Below are 21,520 nucleotides of genomic sequence, written 5' to 3'. Positions count from 1 at the left end.
GAGACCACAGAGCACCTTGGAGTACAGATTTTAAATCTTGTTATGTGATTTCTGGCGCACATCGGAATATTTATACAGGGTTACAGGAAAATAGGAGACGATCCCGTTAAAGGGACATTAGCTATCAAACGACCCCTAAAGTGCTTATGCAAAAGTGTATCGTTTTCGATTTATTCTTTTATTTATTTATTTTTCTAAGTAACTAAAGGGGTGTTTGTTTGCCACTTTAAAAATTATAGTCTAGTTATTATCTAGCTGCAGACTTCTTCATAAATCATTCGAGTGTTTCGCTCTCTCTTCCACTCCCGGACCCTATGGCACGGCTCCTGTGCATTACTGCAGTCGATGAGTACCGTCCTAGTTAATATCGATAGTTGTTTTTTTATATCTTTATAAATGGGTGATAAAAATAAAAACACGTTTATTTTATTTGAGATTTTTTTATTACCAATAAAATTACATCATAGCATATTAAATATATAGTTAAACAAAAGAACGTACCTATATAAAACTAAAAATACAATATTAAAATTCTATGTCTGACTCATCATCATCCACATGAATGATGAACTCTTCGCATAAATGTGCTCTTCTCAATTATACTAAATAGGCTAAACATATTTGCTAATTACCCTCTTTTTATATGGGTAACTAAAAACGTAAAAACACATTGGTTTTTTAATAGGTACCTACTTAATTAGTTACCTACTTAGTTAAACACATTAGTACCCATTAGTTACCCTGCATACTTAATGAATGCAGTATGTTTACGTCGTAACCTTGATGATTCCGTTATCGATAATAGGCTACTTGACTCATATCTAATTTCGTCCAATAAATGATTATTTATTATAGTATTTTGCTTAAGACAACGAAATATATCAATAACAATTATTAAAAACGCAGGATGGATTTATAAATCCAATTTAAAAAAATACAGTTTTTATTTTTATTTGAAACTCAGGAAACGCTGTCAGCCATGATGTGACGTCATTAAATATGTAAACAAACAATTGACTAACGTAGTATCCATATATATAAAATTTCAAGTCCTCCTGACTAACTTATATATCAACGCACAGCCTAAACATCTAAACAGCTGGTCCTAGATACATGAAATTTGGTGGGTGTGTTCTTTGTAGGTAAAGAGAAGGTATCCACTAGGAAAGGATTTTTTGAAATTCCACCTCTGAGTGGGTTAAATGGGGGTTTGAAATTTATGAAGTCCACGCGGGCGAAGTCACGAGCATAAGCTAGTTTTTATATATTTCTAAAAACTCATAGTAAACGTAAAAAATTATCGTTTTCTCTTTATAAATTGAATAAGTTATTAAGTAAGACTTACAACAAAGTGATCTTTGCAAAAATAAATTTGGGTTGCAGTCGTTAGTGATATAGGATCCCTTTAAGCAAGTCTTCGCGTATTACGTATATTTATTTCACTGGGCACTCTAATCCACAACTTTCCTGTGGTCTTTATCGATGCGTTTTTACATTCTCGGATGATACAATAACGATAATTACTATATTTTTCATGTAAACTAGTATAGAAGTCATGTTTATTAAACTTTGGTAGGTTATGCTGTTGTTTACAAATGCATGACGTCAGAGCACAGATAATCTATCGGCCAAACATGGCCGACAGTGTTTTCACCTGTCTAAGAAAAATATATTTTTAAATGAAAGTTTTACGGTTTTTAGGGGGCAAAAAAATATAGTGTTAATTTTTTTGATCTAATAGGACAAATATTAACCATTTAAGACCTACTTAAAAAAAGTGTCAACTAGCCTATTCGATATATTAATCGGCCTTGCGCGCGCGCAACTAGCTCACATCCCTAGTCCGATTATGCCATGTCCGCCCGTCCGTCCTCGTTTAATCTCAGACTATTAGTGCTAGAGATCTGTAATTTGGCATGGGTACTGATGATGATAGGTATAGGTATACCTACCTATGAGGCAGAAAACACGGACGCCGGAAAGGCGTCAAAACTCACACTAGTGAACTAGGAACCACAGTTCCTTTGTATTGAACTTCTAGAAACCGCTTGCAACTTGTTGCCGTCGTGCCGCGATGCTGTCGGGTATTTTGTTTGTCCCAGCCTACATGTTTGTACATGTTGTACCTGTATGTATACATCTATATAAATTGTAAAGGCTGGGGCCTGAATCACTTCAAGGCATTTTCTAGGCAAGCTCGCTCCAACCTAGACCTCATTATCGAGTTTTATTAAGCAATAGCTGATGGCCGCGACTTCGTACGCGTGGATTTAGGTTTTTAAAAATTTCGTGGGAACTCTTTGATTTCCCGGGATAAAAAGTAGCCTATATCACTGCAGGTCTTTATCTATAACCATGCAAAAAATCACGTTGCTCCGTTGCGGCGTAATTCAAGGACAAACCAACAAACCAATAAATCAACAAACAAACACACTTTCGCATTTTTATAAATGTGTGTTTGCTTGTTGGTTAGGTATACCCGAAGGATGCCAACGGAATCCTATTGCTTACTAACAGTGGAATTCATAGTCAAGTTAGGCTTCTTTAGAGGACCATTCAAACGACATAATATGCTTTGAATGTGTCATATTCAATCTTATTACCTACAATGCATAATGCATTAAAGTTTTGTTTGATACTGCAGTCCGAATCATCCTCTAAATATGCATCTTGACTATGAATTCCGGTGTAAGCTTCCGCTCCGTCCGTTTCTGCGTCCGTCCGTCTATCTCGTATCTGGTAAACCGTACCTACTACCTAATATGTAGAGAGTTCAAATTTCTATTCGTCCGCCTTGCACTTGACCAATTTTTTGAATATTGTTGAAGAGTACGATGCGCAGACTTGCTCGCGTGTCGTCGCAGAAGAGATAAAATAAATTATAAATAAGTTGAATTTCTAACGATGCCTCTTTATCTAAATATATTTAAGGAGAAGGTGACTGACTGACTGACTGACTGACTGACTGACTGACTGACTGAATGACTGACTGACTGACTGATCTATCAACGCACAGCTCAAACTCCTGGACGGATCGGGCTGAAATTTGGCATGCAGATAGCTATTATGTCGTAGGCATCCGCTAAGAAAGGATTTTTAAAAATTCAACCCCTAAGGAGGTGAAATAGGGGTTTGAAATTTGTGAAGTCCACGCGGACGATGTCGCGAGCATAAGCTAGTTTCATTATAAAATAAATAGTAAGTCATCAGCGTCATATTTAAATTACGATGGAATTAGATTTAACACTTTAGGATAATAAGAAATAAATTTATAATTAGGACGAACAAAATACAAGGTTATAATTATTAAGGAATGACAGGAGAGATGTCAATGTCAAGTTAACATAACAATATTCAAAAACTCGATGTAGATCATAGACATTATTTTTAACTTTTCAACAAATAATAATAATTATTCACTTACATTACAGCACTTATCATATGGCACGCATTTATTTTTGTTGCTCCTCCAGAAGTTATCGATGCAGCGGCACGCCGGTCGGCATGGCACCGTGATGCCTATTCGACCCACAACTCTGCAACGACGTCCATCAGGCCACGCTCTGGAACATTGCTCTGAACAGAATGGGCTGCTAGTGACCGGACATGAGTCAAATATTTCGTTTTCACCGCACGGAATGGGAGCTGTGAAGTAATTACTTAAATTAGTTTATTACTGAAAAATAGGTAGGTACCTACTTATACTTATATACCTAATCGCAATTAGCAGAACGGTATGTAGCAGATAAGCAGGTTTTACTTATTTTTAATTTAATTTGTAACAAAAACATTTACGATAAAGAGAGAAAGAGAGTAAAAGTGGACAAGGGAAACACTTCGCTCATCCAAAAGAACAAAGACATAATTGCAAAAAACTCGAAATTGACTTTTGATGTCATAAGACAGTATCTGAAATAGATGTTCTATCCGAGGAAAAAACTGCATCCAAGGGTAGCCCCGACTGTCAAGTGAGAATATTATGTCGAGACGTCGCGACAGGGTCCGGACCTCTGAATAAATACCTACCTTTAGAAGTGCCCTATTGTCACACTTACTGTTAGAGCGAGATAGCTAAATGCATTTAAGCAAGATTTAAGCTCTTATTAGAACGTGACAAAGTGATTATGTTTTGTCAGGTTATCACCGTGGCCACTTTTTTTGTTTGCCAAAATGTATTTGTACGTGAGATTTTGGCTTTAATAAAGCCACACCCCTTTGGTTTCTACACGGCATCGTACCGGAACGCTAAATCACTTAGCGGCACGGCTTTGCCAGTAGGGCAGGTAGGGTGGTAACTAGCCACGGCCGAAGCCGCCCACCGTTTACCTTTGTTTTGGTCTACTTATTCTGATTTCTGTGGTTTCACACTTACGGCAATGACTACTCCTTATACATGTCCCATTAGCAGCTCTCAGAGAGTTAAAATCGCATTTGCAAGCCGACGCAGAGGGGTCAGGGCAGGCGGAGGGCTGGCCCGCGGGCTCGGGGCAGCAGTCGGACGTTCGGTCGGTCTGGTCTCTTTCTACTTCATTAGGTCCACAAATAGCTGTAAGTAATAAACATTGTTGTGGATACCTACTAATTTTAATTAAAAATTTAGCTATTACTATATACCTACTATGCTTAATAAGATATGGTAATATATACATATCTTTACTGAGATTGGAATTAAAACAAGAGGGCCCTGACCCACAAATTCACTGTTTTTGGATTTTCCCCCTTACGTGTGCTATAAAATCTACCTACAAATTTCATGATTCTAGGTCAACGGGAAGTACCTACCTACCCTATAGGTTTCTTGACAGACAGACAGACAAACAGACAACAAAGTGATCCTATAAGGGTTCCGTTTTTCCTTTTGAGGTACGGAACCCTAAAAAGGGGAGAGATACTATAAGTCCCGCAAACTGCTATTGCGCTGGCGCCATGTCTCATAAACACGTAAGTAGGTATATTTAAGTAAAAATATGACGTCACTAAAATGGCGGTCACGCGCATTAGCGATTTGCGAAATTTCAAAACGATAATAACACTAAGTATTTTTGTTTGCTCACAAAGAACGAGGTTACAGGTTACAGTTTCGAATTGCAGAACATTGTGCTTGTGGACTGTGAAGTTATGAACAATAAAAGCCAGTTTCCTGTAGATAAACCGATGAAACTTGCTCAATAAAAAAACCGGCCAAGTGCGAGCCATACTCGCGCATCGAGGGTTCCGTACTACAGTCGTATTTTCTCGATTACACGATAAATCAAAAACTATTTGCATAAAAATAAATAAAAATCTGTTTTAGAATGTTTTGGCAAAACCGTTTCATATGATATCCCACTTGGTACATTAATTTTACTTTGAAAATAGGACTAATTATTTGTTCATGAACTCATTTTAAATTTTTTGTGATGTAACCACAAATTAACAGTTTTCGGATTTTTCCCCTTTCCCGGAAAATCAAAGAGTTCCCACGGGCTTTTTAAAAAACCTTATTCCACGCGAACGAAGTCGCGGGCATCAGCTAGTACCTACCTATCTAATATTATGTGAAACGGGTCCGGACCAAAGAGATAATGGTCCGGTCAAAAGGAAAGATCATCAGTAGAATTAGTTCGACGGACAATCCTTCCGTTTATAAGTACGATAACGGAATCACAGGCTCTTGCGAGACGCAGACATCGCCGCGTCAAGAAATTATACTTTTTTGATGTGAAAAATGAAAATTGTATTTTCTTGGCGATACCTGCGTCTCATTGCCGCGCTTCTGCCATGTGTTCTGTTTTTTCACTTACGGCACTCATCGTAAGGCACGCATTCATTACTATCCTCGTCCCTCCAGTAGTTTTCGATGCAGCGGCACGCCGGTCGGCATATCACAGTGACTCCTATTCTGCCCACAGTTCTGCAACGCCGCCCATCAGGTGACGCATTAGAACATTGCTCTGAACAGACCGGGCAGGGATCAAACTGTTCGTTTGAACCGCACGGAATGGGAGCTGTAAAATAAGTATTTAAATTAGCTTATTGAATAAAAAATTGGTATCTATTTACTCTGCCTCGTCACTACTTAGCCAACTACTTAGGCTTGCCCCCGCCTGTCTTACATTTTCTAATATTTACGTTTATGACCTCATCAATTTCTGTTTCATAAAAAACAAAGCTTGTTTTTTGCTTTTTAGTTATTACCTTTACTATATTTTAATAGCAGTCGGGTTTTTAGTTTTTTAATTACGTAATTTTATTTCCTGCTTTTGACGGCGTAGGTAGGTATGCCGCAGTCGGGTAAAAAGTTTCTTGGGTAGGTTGATCGCTTACTTTTTTGTTTCGGTTTACACTTACGGCAATCTCTGCCCCTTATACACGTTCCATTTGCAGCTCTCAGATACAGAATATCGCATTTGCAAGCCGACGCAGAGGGGTCAGGGCAGGTGGAGGGCTGGCCCGCTGGCTCGGGGCAGCAGTCAGACGTGCAGTCTGCCTTTTCTCTTTCTACTTCATTTGGCCCACAGCTTCCACAAGTTGCTATAAGTTGTAAATATTATTGTGTTATGATACTTATGATTTATGAATATTGAATAAATGAACTATTGACATTTTAGCATTTAAACTATCTTGTGTGATTTCCATTGTAAATATAGATGCTCCAGGCTGTTACTCACGTGCTTAGCCAAGTCTACTGGTTTCGAACTCATCCGAGGTCTTTTCTCACAGGGACTCAGCTCGCAATTGCGTCGCGGTTAAAAGGTCCTCTGTGAAAAGGACCCCGGATGGGTTCGAAACTAGTCGGGCTAACATTGACTAAGCACGTGAGTACATCAGCCGGGAGAATTTATATTTACAACTAGCGGCCCTGGCGAACTTCGTTCCGCCTAACAGCCGATTCAAATTTTTTAAATTTTTCTCTCCGTAAGAACCATCCTCGTACTTCAAGGAATATTATAAAAAAAGAATTAGTGAAATGAAATCGGTTCAGCTGTTCTCGAGATTTGCGATGACCAACACATTTAGTGATTCATTTTTATATTATAGAAGATGAACTATTGACAATTTGTTTATTTTAAAAGCTTACTTAATTATAGCATCTATTTTTCTGTAAATAGTTAGGTAGGTAGGTAGGTAGGTAGGTAGGTAGGTAGGTAGGTAGGTACTTAATTGTTTTTGCCCCGAAACGACGGTAACCGAAACCCAATATATAAGTAAATATTTAAGGAAGGCCCTATTTGAAATATTTCATGGTTTTCCTTACTTTATGGGTTTCAGTTGAACAGACATACCAACCTACTTTGTTTCGCTCTGAACAGGTAGGTATATTAGATTTTATCATGCATTAATTTATTGCTTGATCTAATCTAAATATATATAAAAGGAAAAGGTGACTGACTGACTGATTGACTGACTGACCGACTGATCTATCAACGCACAGCTCAAACTACTGGACGGATCGGGCTGAAATTTGGAATGCAGATAGCTCTTATGACGTAGGCATCCGCTAAGAAAGGATTTTTGAAAATTCAACCTCTAAGGGGGTGAAATAGGGGTTTGAAATTTGTGTAGTCCACGCGGACGAAGTCGCGAGCATAAGCTAGTACATAATAAAAAACGACTTCATTTTTGGTAACATCATTAATGTTACGGTAATCGAACGGTTAATTGTTTCACAAGGTAATAAATGTCTTCTCTTTACGTGGATACTTTACCATATTAATAGGTGAATGAAATATCTACTTAAGCTACTTGCCTACTTAATATTTTATTCATTTTCGAAATTCTGTTTTATCTACATACCTACCTGGGTTTTGAAACATACGTAGGTACGTGGGAAATTAGTATACAATAGGTAACAAATAGGTAAGTAGGTAATTATTATTATTATTATCATGCAAATTTTTATGAATCATACAAATAAAAAATCGGTCAAGTGCGAGTCGGACTCGCACTCTTGTAGCATCGTACAAGAAATAACACTTCTAATTTTTTTAATTTTTATGAAGGCCATATTATTGAATTGTTTGTTGTTACAGCGCGCAGCGGCAATAGAAATAATATATACATTTTGTAAAAAATTCAACTCTACCTATTAGGTACGGTTCACGAGACACACCCCACTCACAGACAGACAGACGGATGGATGGACAGCGGAGTCTTAGTAATAGGGTCGCGTTGGAACCCTATAAACTGGTTACGCTGGGCTCGCACTTGACCGATTTTTAGGGTTCCGTACCTACCTCAAAAGGAAAAACGGAACCCTTATAGGATCACTTTGTTGTCTGTCTGTCTGCCTGTCTGTCTGTCTGTCTGTCGGTCTGTCAAAAAACCTACAGGGTACCTACTTCCCTTTTTACTTACTTTTACTACTTAACTTTTATAAAATACAAGTTTTTTTCCGGTGTTTTTTTTGTTGTGGTATCTTAGTTATCAGTACCATCACCTGTCTTCTTTTTTGCTAGCGTTCTACTTACAACCTGTATGAAAACAAGCATAGGACTTTGTCGATCGACGAGCCAGATTGCGTTGCGAATTGCAAACTACCTTTTACACCTAACACCACCACCAAAACACCAACGTTCTTACGAGCGGTTCATAATAATTGTGAAAGTGGCGCAGCCACCGCCACCTAGCAAGTCTATATGAAATACTGGATGATGTAAATTAATAAAATTAAAAACTACATAATCTTGTACGACTCGCACTTAATCAGTTTTTAAAATCCTACGAAAGGATAACCCGATTTCCGCGTGATGATCCTTTGGAGGACACTATGTGTGATTTTCTGTGAGGTCCGTTGACATCCGTAATATGTTCTCCACGAGATAAATATATTGTACCTATTACATGCTAATTCATATGGTTGGAATGGAATAGTTCAAAATACATCATGTAGGGATATGGACATGGTCTAGATACCTACGTCCTTGGGATCATCTTGTATGATGATTATGTGTATGGTAGGGTAGGTTCAATAATCCTTTTGAATCATCTTGTATACCTATGCTTGTACAAGCTAGTAACTAGGTATCTTTGAAAGCTTTGCCATAGTTTGTGTAAATATGACACAATCCTAGGTAGGTATATTGAAGCTTCAAAAGATAGATAAATAATATTTTCTTGAATACCTTTGAATAGCAATAGCTCAACGGGTAGAGGAGTGGACTGAAAACCGAAATTTCGACGGTTCAAACCCCGCCCGTTGCACTATTGTCGTACGTACTCATAGCACAAGCTTGACGCTTAGTTGGAGAGGAAAGGGGAATATTAGTCATTTAACATGGATAATATGCTAAAAAAACAGCTGACGTAGGTACTACCAAAGAAGTTGGAAGTACTACTACGTGTCGATGCGTACTACTGAAATATAGAAACATAGACGAATAGGTTATAGGTACAGGCCATTTTATCCAAGGTACAGGCCGTATACAAAATGACTTCTCACGCGCCATTTTAACTCTATGGTTCAACTGTCATTTCAAAAGTACGGTTCTCCTTTAAAATAAGGTCCAAATTCGTACTTTTGGTATGACATTTGACACAAAAAGTTTTGTTTCTGATAATAATACCTAAGTTGTTATGGACAAAATTCAAACACTTTTTAAAAAGCTCATTACTTGAAAGTTATTTAAAAAATTCGTATTAGGCTCTAAAAGCCGCACTCAGAGTCGCTAATCGTTAAAACGAGACAGAATTATGTGTGAGAGATATAGCTCTATCTCATTTTAACTAAACTTAAGTAACGATTCAGCGACTCTGAGTACGGATGTTAGTGTAAAAAAGAAAACGTATAAAATACCTTTTGTAGAGCTTATAAGGAAAATGCTTGTAGCTGCGATACATATTATTATAAAATAAAGCGTCATCTTCTTGCTTGTGCACGACTAGTAATGATAAAATTTAACTAAGTAGGTATTTTTTATTTACCAGAATTTATTATCTTTTATAGTGATCGTTTACTAGTTGGAATGTAGTATGGACATTTTTAATAGATGTTTTTATTTACACAGCAGGTGTTTTTCATCGTGACGTCATAAAGCAATAAGCTATTTAAAATTCGGTCAAAAGCGAATCAGACTCGCATACGAAGGGTTCCGTAGGTACCATCGTATACAAGAAATACCACTTTTTAATCCCACCCTATCTAGCCCACCGTGTACGGTCTACTCGTGACCTCGTGCCAGTTAATGACATACTGCGCCATCTATGATTTAGTATAGTACCTAAATTATTTGTTCAAGGACACAAGGTTTTTGTGTTGTAATATTTATTTCGGAGAATGTGCCCAAGTATTTTTCGACCTGGTTCCTCCTGCACCTTTCTACCATGGTACCACAAGGCATCGTAAAGGTTTGCAGCCTGCACCCGGCACCCGTAGGTACGTAGTCGAAATTCCAGTTGATACAAAGCGATTTGCTTCCTCATTTCTAGTTCATCTGCTAGCCGCAAAAACCTATTTCTGGCCGGTAAAAAAAAACCAGCCAAGTGCGAGTCAGGCTCGCGCAATGAGGGTTCCGTACTATGTCGTATTTATTCGACATTTTGCACGATAATTCAAAAACTGTGATGCATAAAAATAAATAATAATCTTTTATAGAATGCACAGACGAAGCCCTTTCATATGATACCCCATTTGATATATCTTATCAGTTATCTTACTTCGAAAATTGAAAACACTAATTATTAGTTCATGACCACAATTTTTTTTGTGTGTGATGTAACGACAAATTCAGGGTTTTTAGATTTTTCCCCTAATGTCCGCTATAAGACCTACCTACCTGCCAAATTTCATGATTCTAGGTCAACGGGAAGTACCCTGTAGGTTTCTTGACAGACCGACAAACAGACAGACAGACAGACAACAAAGTGATCCTATAAGGGTTTCGTTTTTCCTTTTGAGGTACGGAACCCTAAAAACAACCATGCTATAGAATTTGATTAATGATTAAATGAAGTAGAGAAGGTATGTAAGTACCTAGACCATGAGTAGACAGATATAAAAACAATAGGTAGTAGGTATGTAAGATGAAACTCTGCAATAATTCTTTGTAGTTTTTTATTCGCCATTAAATTATTCTGGAGCATCTTGCTGGTAAGGATCATTGACCGCTTTGGCTTCAGTTGCTTTAACATTTGCTGAAAAAAGAAAAATATAAATATGTATTTAATTCCAATTATACCTACAAATTAAAAAATAAAAGTACGTACTTAATTATGTACCCAAAGGTTTGTATCTGTTTATCAACTTCTGAACGGATCTAGACAGGAGACAGCTCACATGCTGGAGACGATCTTTTTGATTCGGTAAATCATCGATTAATTATTAAAAACCCAGCCAAGTGCGAGTCAGGCTCGCGCAACGAGGGTTCCATACTACAGTCGTATTTTTTCGACATTTTGCACGATAATTCAAAAACTATGATGCCTAAAAATAAATAAAATACCTACGTTTTTAGAATGCAAGACCTTTCATATGATACCCCACTTGATATATGAGTTATCTTACTTCGGAAATTGAAAATACTAGTTATTAGTTCATGAGCACAATTTAATTTTTTGTGTGATGTAACCACAATTTCATCGTTTTCAGATTTTTCCCCGAATGTCTGCTATAAGACCTACCTAGGTCTGCCAAATTTCCTGATTCTAGGTCAACGGGAAGTACCTACCCTGTAGGTTTCTTGACAGACAGAGACAACAAAGTGATCGTATAAGGTTTCCGTTTTTCCCATATATTAAACGCGTCCCATCTTAGGCCATATCATCACTTTCCATCAGGTGTGATCGTGGTCAAGCGTGCGCCTATAACGAATAAAAACAAAAAAAAAGGTACGGAACCCTAAAAACTGAAATTTACGCGGATGAAGTCGCGAGCTAGTTCTAATACTAGTGGCTAGTAGATAAGCAAATGTGTTGCATTTCAGACGACATCCTTGCTTTCTGATAGTTTAGATTTACCTTCAGAAATAGCTACCTACCTAAGTATGTATACCTACTCAGTAAATAGAGTTATTAATATTTCCTACTTACATGGTAAATAGTGAACATTAAGGGCGGTCTCTTGATCCATACGAATGTAGTTTGGCTCTCTTAATATTAACTAGCTTATTCTCGCGACTTCGTCGGCGTGGACTACACAAATTTCAAACCCTATTTTACCCCCTCAGGGGTGGAATTTTCAAAAATCCTTTCTTAGCGGATGCCTACATCATAATAGCTATCTGCATGCCAAATTTCAGCCCGATCCGTCCAGTAGTTTGAGTTGTGCGTTGATAGATCAGTCAGTCAGTCAGTCACCTTTTCCTTTTATATATTTAGATTACTTACTATAACCAATCGAATTAAATGAAATTTTGTACTACATGTTCTAGAAATTAGATCTGAGTCTGTAGTTTGCCAGATTTTCGTAAAATACTTATCTACTTACTTGGTTTTACAGCCATACTCAGAGTCGCTAATCGTTACTTAAGATAAGAGTTAAAACGAGACAGATTTAAGTGAGAGATATAGCTCTGTCTCGTTTTAACCAGTGGTGAGCGCTAGGATTTTATCCGTGGGAGGTCCCGGGGTCGAATACCTTAGGGAAAAATTTGGAATTTTATAATTTCTAATTTTTTGGTCTGGTCTAGTGAGAGGCTTGGGCCGTAGCTAGTTACTACCCTACCGCCAAAGCCATGCCGCCAAGCTATTTAGCGTTCTGGTACGATGCGTGTAGGGGGTTGAATAAAAACTGCCATACCCCTTCCAGGTTAGACCGCTTCCATCTTAGACTGCATCATCACGTATCACCAGGTATTATTGCAGTCAAGGGCTAACTGCATATGATACCCCACTAGGTATAGTAATCTTACTTTTCAAGTTGAAAATAGCAATATTTTGTTCATGAACACATTTAATTTTTTCTTGTGATGTAACCACAAACGGTTTTCAGAATTTTTCCCTCATGTCTGCTATAAAACCTACCACCCGGCCAAATTTCATGATTTTAGATCAACGGGAAGTACCCTATAGGTTTCTTGACAGACAGACAGACACAAAGTGATCTTATAAGGGTTCCTTTTTTCCCTTTGAGGTACGGAACCCTAAAAAATAAAGAAAACTTCATTGACTTCGATTGGTTAGTTAGTATTCAAATGAGAGCCAAACTACATTTTGTATGGAGCGCACTACGAAGAAACTTCTCTTAAGCTTTAGTCACACAACGCGCGAGGTCAGTGACGCGACGTGACGCGGCAATTATGACTTCTAAAACGGCTCTAAAGGTTACACCTAATAAATAGTAGTTGTTATAAAGCTCTGTATGAATTAGGTACCAGCTCACACTATGGAACCGGGCGTAGGAACTATCAGCACCCATATTATAAATACGAAAGTGTGTTTGTTTGTTGGTTTATTGGTTTGTAGGTTTGTTGGTTTGTCCTTCAATTACGTCGCAACAGAGCAATGGATCGACGTGATTTTTTGCATGGGTATAGTTAAGGACCTGGAGAGTGACGTAGGTGGACATAGGCTACTTTTTATCCCGGGAAAACAAAGGTTTCCTCCGGGATATCAAAAACCTAAATCCACGCGAACGAAGTCGCGGGCATCAGCTAGTAATATATACCTAACTCAATGGCGGTGGGTGCCTAGATTCTTTCATATACGACTCGACTAGAACAAGGCTTCGATTTTGGTTTAATAATACTGAATCAGAATATTATGTTAATGTTAATATCGGGACCGACGACGACGAGCGACGCCTCAACGTGTTGTCCGAGTCAGTAGGTACCCCAATTAGGTCACCCGTCTAGTCAATAATAGGGTATTTGACAGGTTTTAAAAAACTGTTCTACTACGTTAATCACTGATTAGGACTGCAAGAAAAAACGAAAACAAAAAATATATTTAAATATCCCGCGAAAACGCTTTTCCTGACAACCTGGCGCCTCATATTATGTCATCGGGATGTCACCTGTTTGTAAACTTTGGTTGTTGACTCTGTTGAGACTACGAGCTACGAGTTTACAAGTCGGTAGTTGACGTCATCAACCATTCGGCTAATCACAGTCGTTTACGATCACGTGACTAAAGTAGACAAGAAAATAATTTTCTTTGTCGATTTTCTCTTAAAATATCTCGTATTTTTCTTAACTGACTAAATAGTTGATTCCCGAAATTCATGTTCAATACGGATATCATCAATAGATACTATATTTTACATGCTGTCAAATACCGTAGGTATTATAATTTGACCGTTACCAGCGTGGTCCTTTGCTATGCGCTGTCAAAACTAGGCCACTCGTCTCGTACTACGTAGTAGTACTTGCAAATTCTTTGCTCGTCTCTCAATTTTCTTGTATTAGTCACAAAACGCTGACGTGAAAGACGCGCATTGTGACATCCTGCTATGCTGCTCCCATCAGGCGTTTAAATATAATCCATACTTCCATCTACATTCCACACTAATATTATTAATGCGAAAGGGTATCTGTCTGTCTGTCTGCTAGATTCTCACGGCCTTTCCGCTTAACCGTATAATGTACCTACTTACATAATTATTATGTTGTTAACGGGTAAAAGGAGTGGCGACCCTTACAATGAAATGAATGACTCGTCTGATGTCGTCCGTCCTGCGTCCACCTAGTAGGGGGTTTTCCAACGCTGCGCCTTCCGGAGCGAGGTCCCTTTCCAGCACCTTGGGACCCCAACGTCTATCGGTTTTCTGAACCATGTGCCCTCCCCACTGCCATTTCAGCTTCGCAACCTGATCTCTTCATTTCTGATTTGATGACGTAGAGAAACTCCAAGCATAGCTCTCTCCATCTCCCGCTGAGTGACTTATGAGGCCCACCGCCCATAGTTAGCGACCATGTCTCGGATCCATTGCATTGGTAGATTTGTGGTAACGGATTTGTGGTAAATACTAAGTATAGGTAAACTTACGGCATTCCTCATACGGAACACAAGCTCCATCGTTCCTCCAGTAATGGTCAATACACTTGCACTGTGGACTACAGTTCACGACTATCAATAGCCAGTAAGGACACCCTCCCAAAACAGATGCCTGGCTGCAATCATCCGATGGGCAGTACGAAGGACATGACTGGAACACTTCGTTTTGACGGGGACATTCGAAGGGAGCTGAAACATGTAACGCTTACCGTGAGTTTGCACTGATGAAACATGGAAATGAAATATAAACGTGTTGAAAACCCGTTTTTTGTTAATGGCATCGAATTGGGTTTGCATTGTCATTTAAATTGTTGAAAAGTAACTTAATTATCATCAACCTGTGAGGGTAGGTAAGGAATTGAGTGTATTATCACCGCCGTCTGCGTTTTGCTTCGATAAAAATGCATCAGACGCATGGAGCCTCATTGACAAGTGAATAAAATGGATGTGAAGCTATGAGATAACCAGGAACCCGTGGAAATTCAAGTAACTCATCAATAAAATATAAACTCATCAAAGACAGATTATACCTATGTGGCATAAAAATAATAAAAGTGAATTCAGAAAGGTATGTAGGGATATAATGTAAGATTTTTGGTTGTAATTTATTTTTATAAATTATTGAGAAAATTAAGTAAGTAGGTAGGTACCTAATGCTGTTTAAAATAACATCTAAAACTGTAAGACTAAATGAGGCAATAAGTGGAATCATACTTAATTGTTAAACTGATATACCTATAAATTATTATAACTTCATTTTGAAATTAATGTAACATAAGGTACATGTAGAGTATTTTAATATCGTCATGGTAATTTGGATTTAATTATGCTAGTTTTAACCTTTAACAGAAATTATTACAAGAAAATTGATTATCGTATACTTAATTTTTTATCGCATCAATTATTATTGTCAAAACTAGCTTATGTTCGCGACTTCGTCCGCGTGGATTACACAAATTTCAAAACCCAGTATTTTACCTCCTTAGGGGTTGCATTTTCAAAAATCCTTTCTGCGTTGATAGACCAGTCAGTCAGTAGTCAGTCACTCAGTCAGCTTTTCCTTTTATACATAGTTACTGATGAATAGTGAGTGTGTGTTTATGATAAAAAGGAAAGATATAATATAGATTTAATAATATTGTTTTAAAAGGGTGAAGATATTATGAAGGTAGGTAAGGAATTGATATGACATGAGTTGTCAAAGTAGAAATAATAAATCAGTAGAAATCAGTGCATGCCTGAGGCTCGTGTTGAATTGACACCTCCTTACTCAACCTATCACCAGCTCACTACTAAGCACGATTCTCCTTTCAGAACGAGAGGGGTTTGACCATAGTCCACCACGCTGGCCAACTGCGAATCGGTGAAGTCTTCACACACCTATTATATTTATTTAATTTATTAAGGTCAAAGTCGTGAGCATAAGCTAGTAAACTAATATGTTACTTCTGACTCGTTATGCGATTTGGCGTTGCTGTAAGCATACCGAGGATATTGTTCAATAAATCAATGATCAATAATAATAATAATATTAAGTATGGATTATGGCGGCATGATTTCGCCGGTAGCGGCTGCCCTAGCTATGACAATTTAGAAGTACCTAATTTAACATTCCGAAATTGATCCTGCTAAGGAATCGAATCAGGGCCGCAGTCTTTCTGCTAAAACCTTTATCTACTTGATTTGCATTGTTCAAAAAATAAAGTGTACCTAGCTATTCAGGATGGATGAGATATTACGTATGTTTTTGAGGTATCTTATGCATCATCCAAATTGCCTACTTATAAGTAAAATGGTACAATTTTTACGAGATATTTCACCGCGGTTAATAGCATCATCTGGTGACAGAAGGACTTGCTCATTTTTTGCCCAAAGGATCGGCCTGGCTATCCAGCAAGGAAATGCAGCCAGTATTCCTGGCGCCATTCCACGCGGGAGTGATATTTTGTACAGTAATTAAATAGCTTCATTATATAGTAATTAAATAAGTTCTATGGTACAGTAAAATTGTTTAAAAAATTATATGGACTTACGACACTCAGTTGTAGGGATGCAAGTGCCATTTTCAGACATTCTGTAATTAAAGCCGCACTTGCACTTCGCTGGTGGACAGTCCTTCGGCTTTGGGCACGACAATTTGTCCTGGTGTTCATCTTTAGGACAATAGTCGTAGGGGCAGTCTGCTGGACAGTCGTCGATTACTTCGTTTCTACCGCATGTTAACTCCGCTAAAAAACAGATTTTAAGTAATTTAAGCTTAAGTACATAATATCTATTTTACCTATTAAAAAACCGGTCAAGTGCGATTAGCAAGGAGAAGGGTTCCGTACTATCGTACAAGAATTTTTTGTGATCTAACCACAAATTCCCGTTTTTCGTATTTTCTCCTTCAGTTGTGCTTTACCTGCCTTATGATTCTAGGTCAACGGAGAGACAACGAAGTGATTCTATAAGGGTACCTTATTTCTTTGGAGATAGGTGCGAACCCTAAAAACAGTAACAGCCTTACAAATAAAAAATGTTTAAACCACGTTTATTCAGAGCATATACTAGATATTGTTATGCATAGAATATCCTAGTAATAAGCAGGTAATATTTTCTTACAAATAAACTCGGTATAGCTTCGTATTATCTATTCACTGGTTATGCCGTACAAGATGTATACAAGCCTATAAAAAAGTAAAATTTTGTCTACGGAATTCGTGTTTCTGTCAACAAGCCGTCACTTTGACGCGTAGACTGATGTCTTTGACGTTTATTATTCGTACTTAATTTGATTTTTAACCGACTTCCAATTATTGAGGAGATGGATCTCAATTCGGCCCGTTTTTTTTAATGTACCTATGTACATCGTTTTTTTTCGAGGTTTCTGGACCGATTTGCAAAATTTTTTTTTAATCAACAGGGGATGTTTTCGTAGTGGTCCCATAAAAATTTCTGGATCCAACTCCTTAATCATGATGCTGCAGGGTTACTGCCTGCTTAAGTTATCAAGACTCAGGAAGTGTTCATAGTGAATTAATGTTGTAGGTACCAAGCAACGACTTAATGCTTGCACTGCAAATCCCATCTCCTCAACCCTGATGATGTACAGCACTCCTAAACTATAATAATTCAGGAACTGCGGATGATGCAATATTATTTTTGGTGCCAAGCATAGACTACATCATTGAACTTCGGATCCCAATTCCTCAATCCTGATGCTGCAAGGTATTGAACTCTTAAGCCGTGGGGATTGGAGAACTTTTGATGGTGAATTGATATTTTAGGTATGAAGCAACGGCTTCATGATTACACTCCAAGTTTGAATTCCTCAAACCTGATGATGCATGGTACAGCACTCCTAAACTATAGAGATTCAGGAGCTGTTCCTGGTGAAATAATATTGTTAATGCCAAGCATAGACTTTGTTATTGAATTCCAAGTCCCAACTTTTCAATCCTGATGCTGCAAGGTTCTGAACTCCTAAGCCGTGTGGATTTGCAAAGTTTTGCTGGTGAATTGATATTTTAGGTACCAAGCAATGACCACTAAAAAGCTTAAAATAAAAATAAAAAATTAAAAAACCGACTTCCAAAACCACTACAAAGACTCCGTTGTCCATTGGCGAAAACATTAATTAATTGTAAGAAAAACACGCAAAAATGGCTAAAAAACAGCACTCTATGACCTGGGAAAACTTAAACTTATTAACTTGCTCTACTTGTTCTATAAATATTAGATTTCAAAATTTTAAAACACCTATGAATGTAATGTAAATACACGATTTTGAGGTTATTCCTAATTTAAACTAGGGTGCGACTAAGTTTAGCGATGGAATAGTGTTAGTATGAAGAGATACGCCGACGTTATGGTAGGTTTAGACTATTCAGAGTTTATTTGTTGACATTTCGCTTATTCTATGTATATTCTTAGTATAACATTTTATAATGGGTTTATTTGTAAGGCTGTAAGTATCTAAGTCTAGTATAAGAAAAAGATTTCTATTCTGACTGGAAATGGAATCTTCAATCATAATCGGATTAACTTAATAGAATTTATTCAGATCTTTGTTTTGTTTCCCAACAATACGTTGGGTGTAAGTTGGTATGGAGAACTCTCAGGCATGCAGGTTTCCTCACGATGTTTTTATTCACCGTTAAAGCAAGTGATATTTTAATTGCTTAAAACGCACATACCTAACTCCGAAAAGTTAGAGGTGCGTGCCCGGGATTGAACCCCCGACCCCCGACCTCCGACTAGGAGGCTGACGTCTTAACCACTACGCTATCACCGCTTATTTATTTTTTGAGAGTTCTCCATAATGTTCTCAAAGGTGTGTGAAGTTTACCAATCCGCACTTGGCCAGCGTGGTAGACTATGGCCAAAACCCTTCTAACTCTGAGAGGAAACCCGTGCTCTGTAGTGAGCCGGTTATGGGTTTATCATGATGATGATTGATGTTGGTATGTTTTGGTAAGTAACTGTTATTTCCTTATAATAATATGTTTGTTTTGGTACAACGGAAATTCCTAATCGTATTAGAAAATTCATATTATTATACCTACTCATACTTAATAGTTTATAGATGATGCCCGTGAGTTCGTCCGCGTGGATTTAAGTGTTTAAAAATCCCATGGGATCTTTTTTGTGACGAAGTTGCGGACTTACCATGCTTATTATTTCATATGGGAAAACTGCTATTTCTATGAGACGTTGGGCTTTTACTGTGTTGCGTATGCGGTATGACTAAGGGGTAGATTCCTCCTACATCAATGGATATGACAAGACGTGGTTACTACACCTTTTAAAAAAGCTGCTAAGTCTTCGCTTTTTAGGGTTCCGTACATTATTATGTTTTGGTCCAGCTTACAAGCTACTGAATCGTTGTTTTCAGTATTTGATATTTAAATACAATACCTATATGGTACATAATTTACTGAAATTTCACATTCCTAAATAGTTTAGTTTTTGAGATAGACCCCGTCATAAAAATGGTCTAAAATTGAAAACTTTTACGTACCCCCATTTCTCTATTTTTCGAGTATCTAGGTAACTACGTAGGTACTCTACAACGTACATTACAAGTAAATAGGTAGGTCCATTGAGCTCTAAACAATGATACCCCACTTGCTATGGTAAGAAAAAAAATCTTTTTCTGGCTCTTTTTCCATGGCTCTCTGAATACTTATTGAATATGTAAATTCGGTTCAACGTTCTACAGGAAATACCAAAATTTCAGGTTTGTAACTCATTTCGCCAACGAGCTAGAGACCTGTGACACGCGGATTGACAGACAAACAAACAACAGAGTGACATTAATAGGGCTCCGTAGTCCGTTTTACCCCTTTGAACGGGTACGGAACCCTAAAAGGAATCAACTGCAAGAATGCTTTCTATAAAACCTGAATTGAATCAAATTATGTAGTGCATGCAACTAGTATATAATTGAATAATATTATTATTTTTGTAACGCTAAATTGTTTTCAATAGAAAAAATTAAAATTGTACTTAGGCTTGTAAATTGAACCGCAATCTAGATTTCTTATTTAAGAGCCCTCATGCGGTCATAAAACAAGTAGGTAGGTAGGTAGGTACATAACGTTATGTATAAAAAAAAAACCTTTTTGAATAGGTGCCTGACGTAGGTACCAACCTACCCAACCTACCTTTAACTAGGAATTAACTGACTGACATATTATAATAAACCTCAAACAACTATTTAGGTCTAGAACCTGAAGATTTTGCACGTAGGTTTTCTTTATTGGTGCCTACGTAGATTCACTACCTACTTAAAAAGAATTTTCAGTTAAATTCCACTAGAGCACAGCCGGGGAGGATGAAACGCAGATTTTATATTACATGGTTATGGAAATATTTAAGCCTATGAAGTAATCACCACAATATACCTAGGTATGATCTTTAAGTCTAAGTTCTAACGCACAAGAAATTAGAATAGATACCTACCTACCTACGTTTAATTTTGATAAATAGTTAGGTATCTACCTACTTACGATAAGATGGTATGTACCTAGCTGTGGTAGGTACCTAGGTACCATAGGTTTATAATATTAGATATTGTCTAAAAAGTAATCATAACAAAAACAAATATCTCACCTGCTATAGCAGAACTAACTACAAGTGATAAAACACTAATAATGTGTGTGCACGTCATTATGAGGCAAAATGTTCATACAGAGTGACTTCTTGATTGATGCTGCATGAAACAAATTAGTATGCTTCAGCGAAGATGTGATTTTATATACTATATTTTATTGATTTCTTACTGGTTTTGCCTTTTGCCTTTTAAAGCGCCATCTAGTATAAGCCGTTGGTACTGTTATGTAAACAAGGAAAATTATTTTGCTGAGAAAGAAGCTTCCCAACTTAGGTAATAGGTAGGTACTTAACGTGGTTCTATTATAATACGCTAGATGCGGTTAAATACCTAAAAGTAAAATATTATAATATTATGCACAAAGACTTTAATTTCATCGCAATAGCATTGGGTACGTACCTACCTACTGTTAACTACATTAAAAAAATATCTTACGCATTAGGTACACCTATAAGATCCTACGTATACTAATTAGTTTTTGCTTAAAAGTAGACAATATACTGTAGGTACCTA

General features: G+C 37.4%; 1 protein-coding gene across 1 annotated transcript; it reads right to left on the bottom strand.

Moving 5' to 3' along the window:
• Positions 1–410: 410 nt before the first annotated feature.
• Positions 411–21,146, bottom strand: LOC117982546 (keratin-associated protein 16-1-like). Its single transcript, XM_034968910.2, has 8 exons — positions 21,007–21,146; positions 16,944–17,138; positions 14,902–15,099; positions 6,331–6,513; positions 5,784–5,987; positions 4,373–4,546; positions 3,425–3,645; positions 411–2,126 (listed from the first exon to the last, which is right to left on the bottom strand). Exons 1-8 carry the CDS (start codon positions 21,062–21,064, stop codon positions 2,007–2,009), a joined length of 1,353 nt encoding a protein of 450 aa, XP_034824801.2. The 5' UTR covers positions 21,065–21,146; the 3' UTR covers positions 411–2,006.
• Between the last annotated feature and the right edge of the window lie 374 nt (positions 21,147–21,520).

The sequence above is a fragment of the Maniola hyperantus genome, chromosome 5, assembly GCF_902806685.2.
Source record: "Maniola hyperantus chromosome 5, iAphHyp1.2, whole genome shotgun sequence".
NCBI lineage: Eukaryota > Metazoa > Arthropoda > Insecta > Lepidoptera > Nymphalidae > Maniola > Maniola hyperantus.
This window is presented reverse-complemented; position numbering and strand designations above follow the sequence as displayed.

Coding starts and splice junctions, on each gene's coding strand:
- LOC117982546 (XM_034968910.2), bottom strand. CDS start 21,064: ATGACGTGCACACACATTATTAGTGTTTTATCACTTGTAGTTAGTTCT. Junction 17,139..21,006: donor AGTTAGTTCTGCTATAGCAG/GTGAGATATTTG, acceptor TCTGTTTTTTAG/CGGAGTTAACATGCGGTAGA. Junction 5,988..6,330: donor TATAAGGGGCAGAGATTGCC/GTAAGTGTAAAC, acceptor CTTATTTTACAG/CTCCCATTCCGTGCGGTTCA.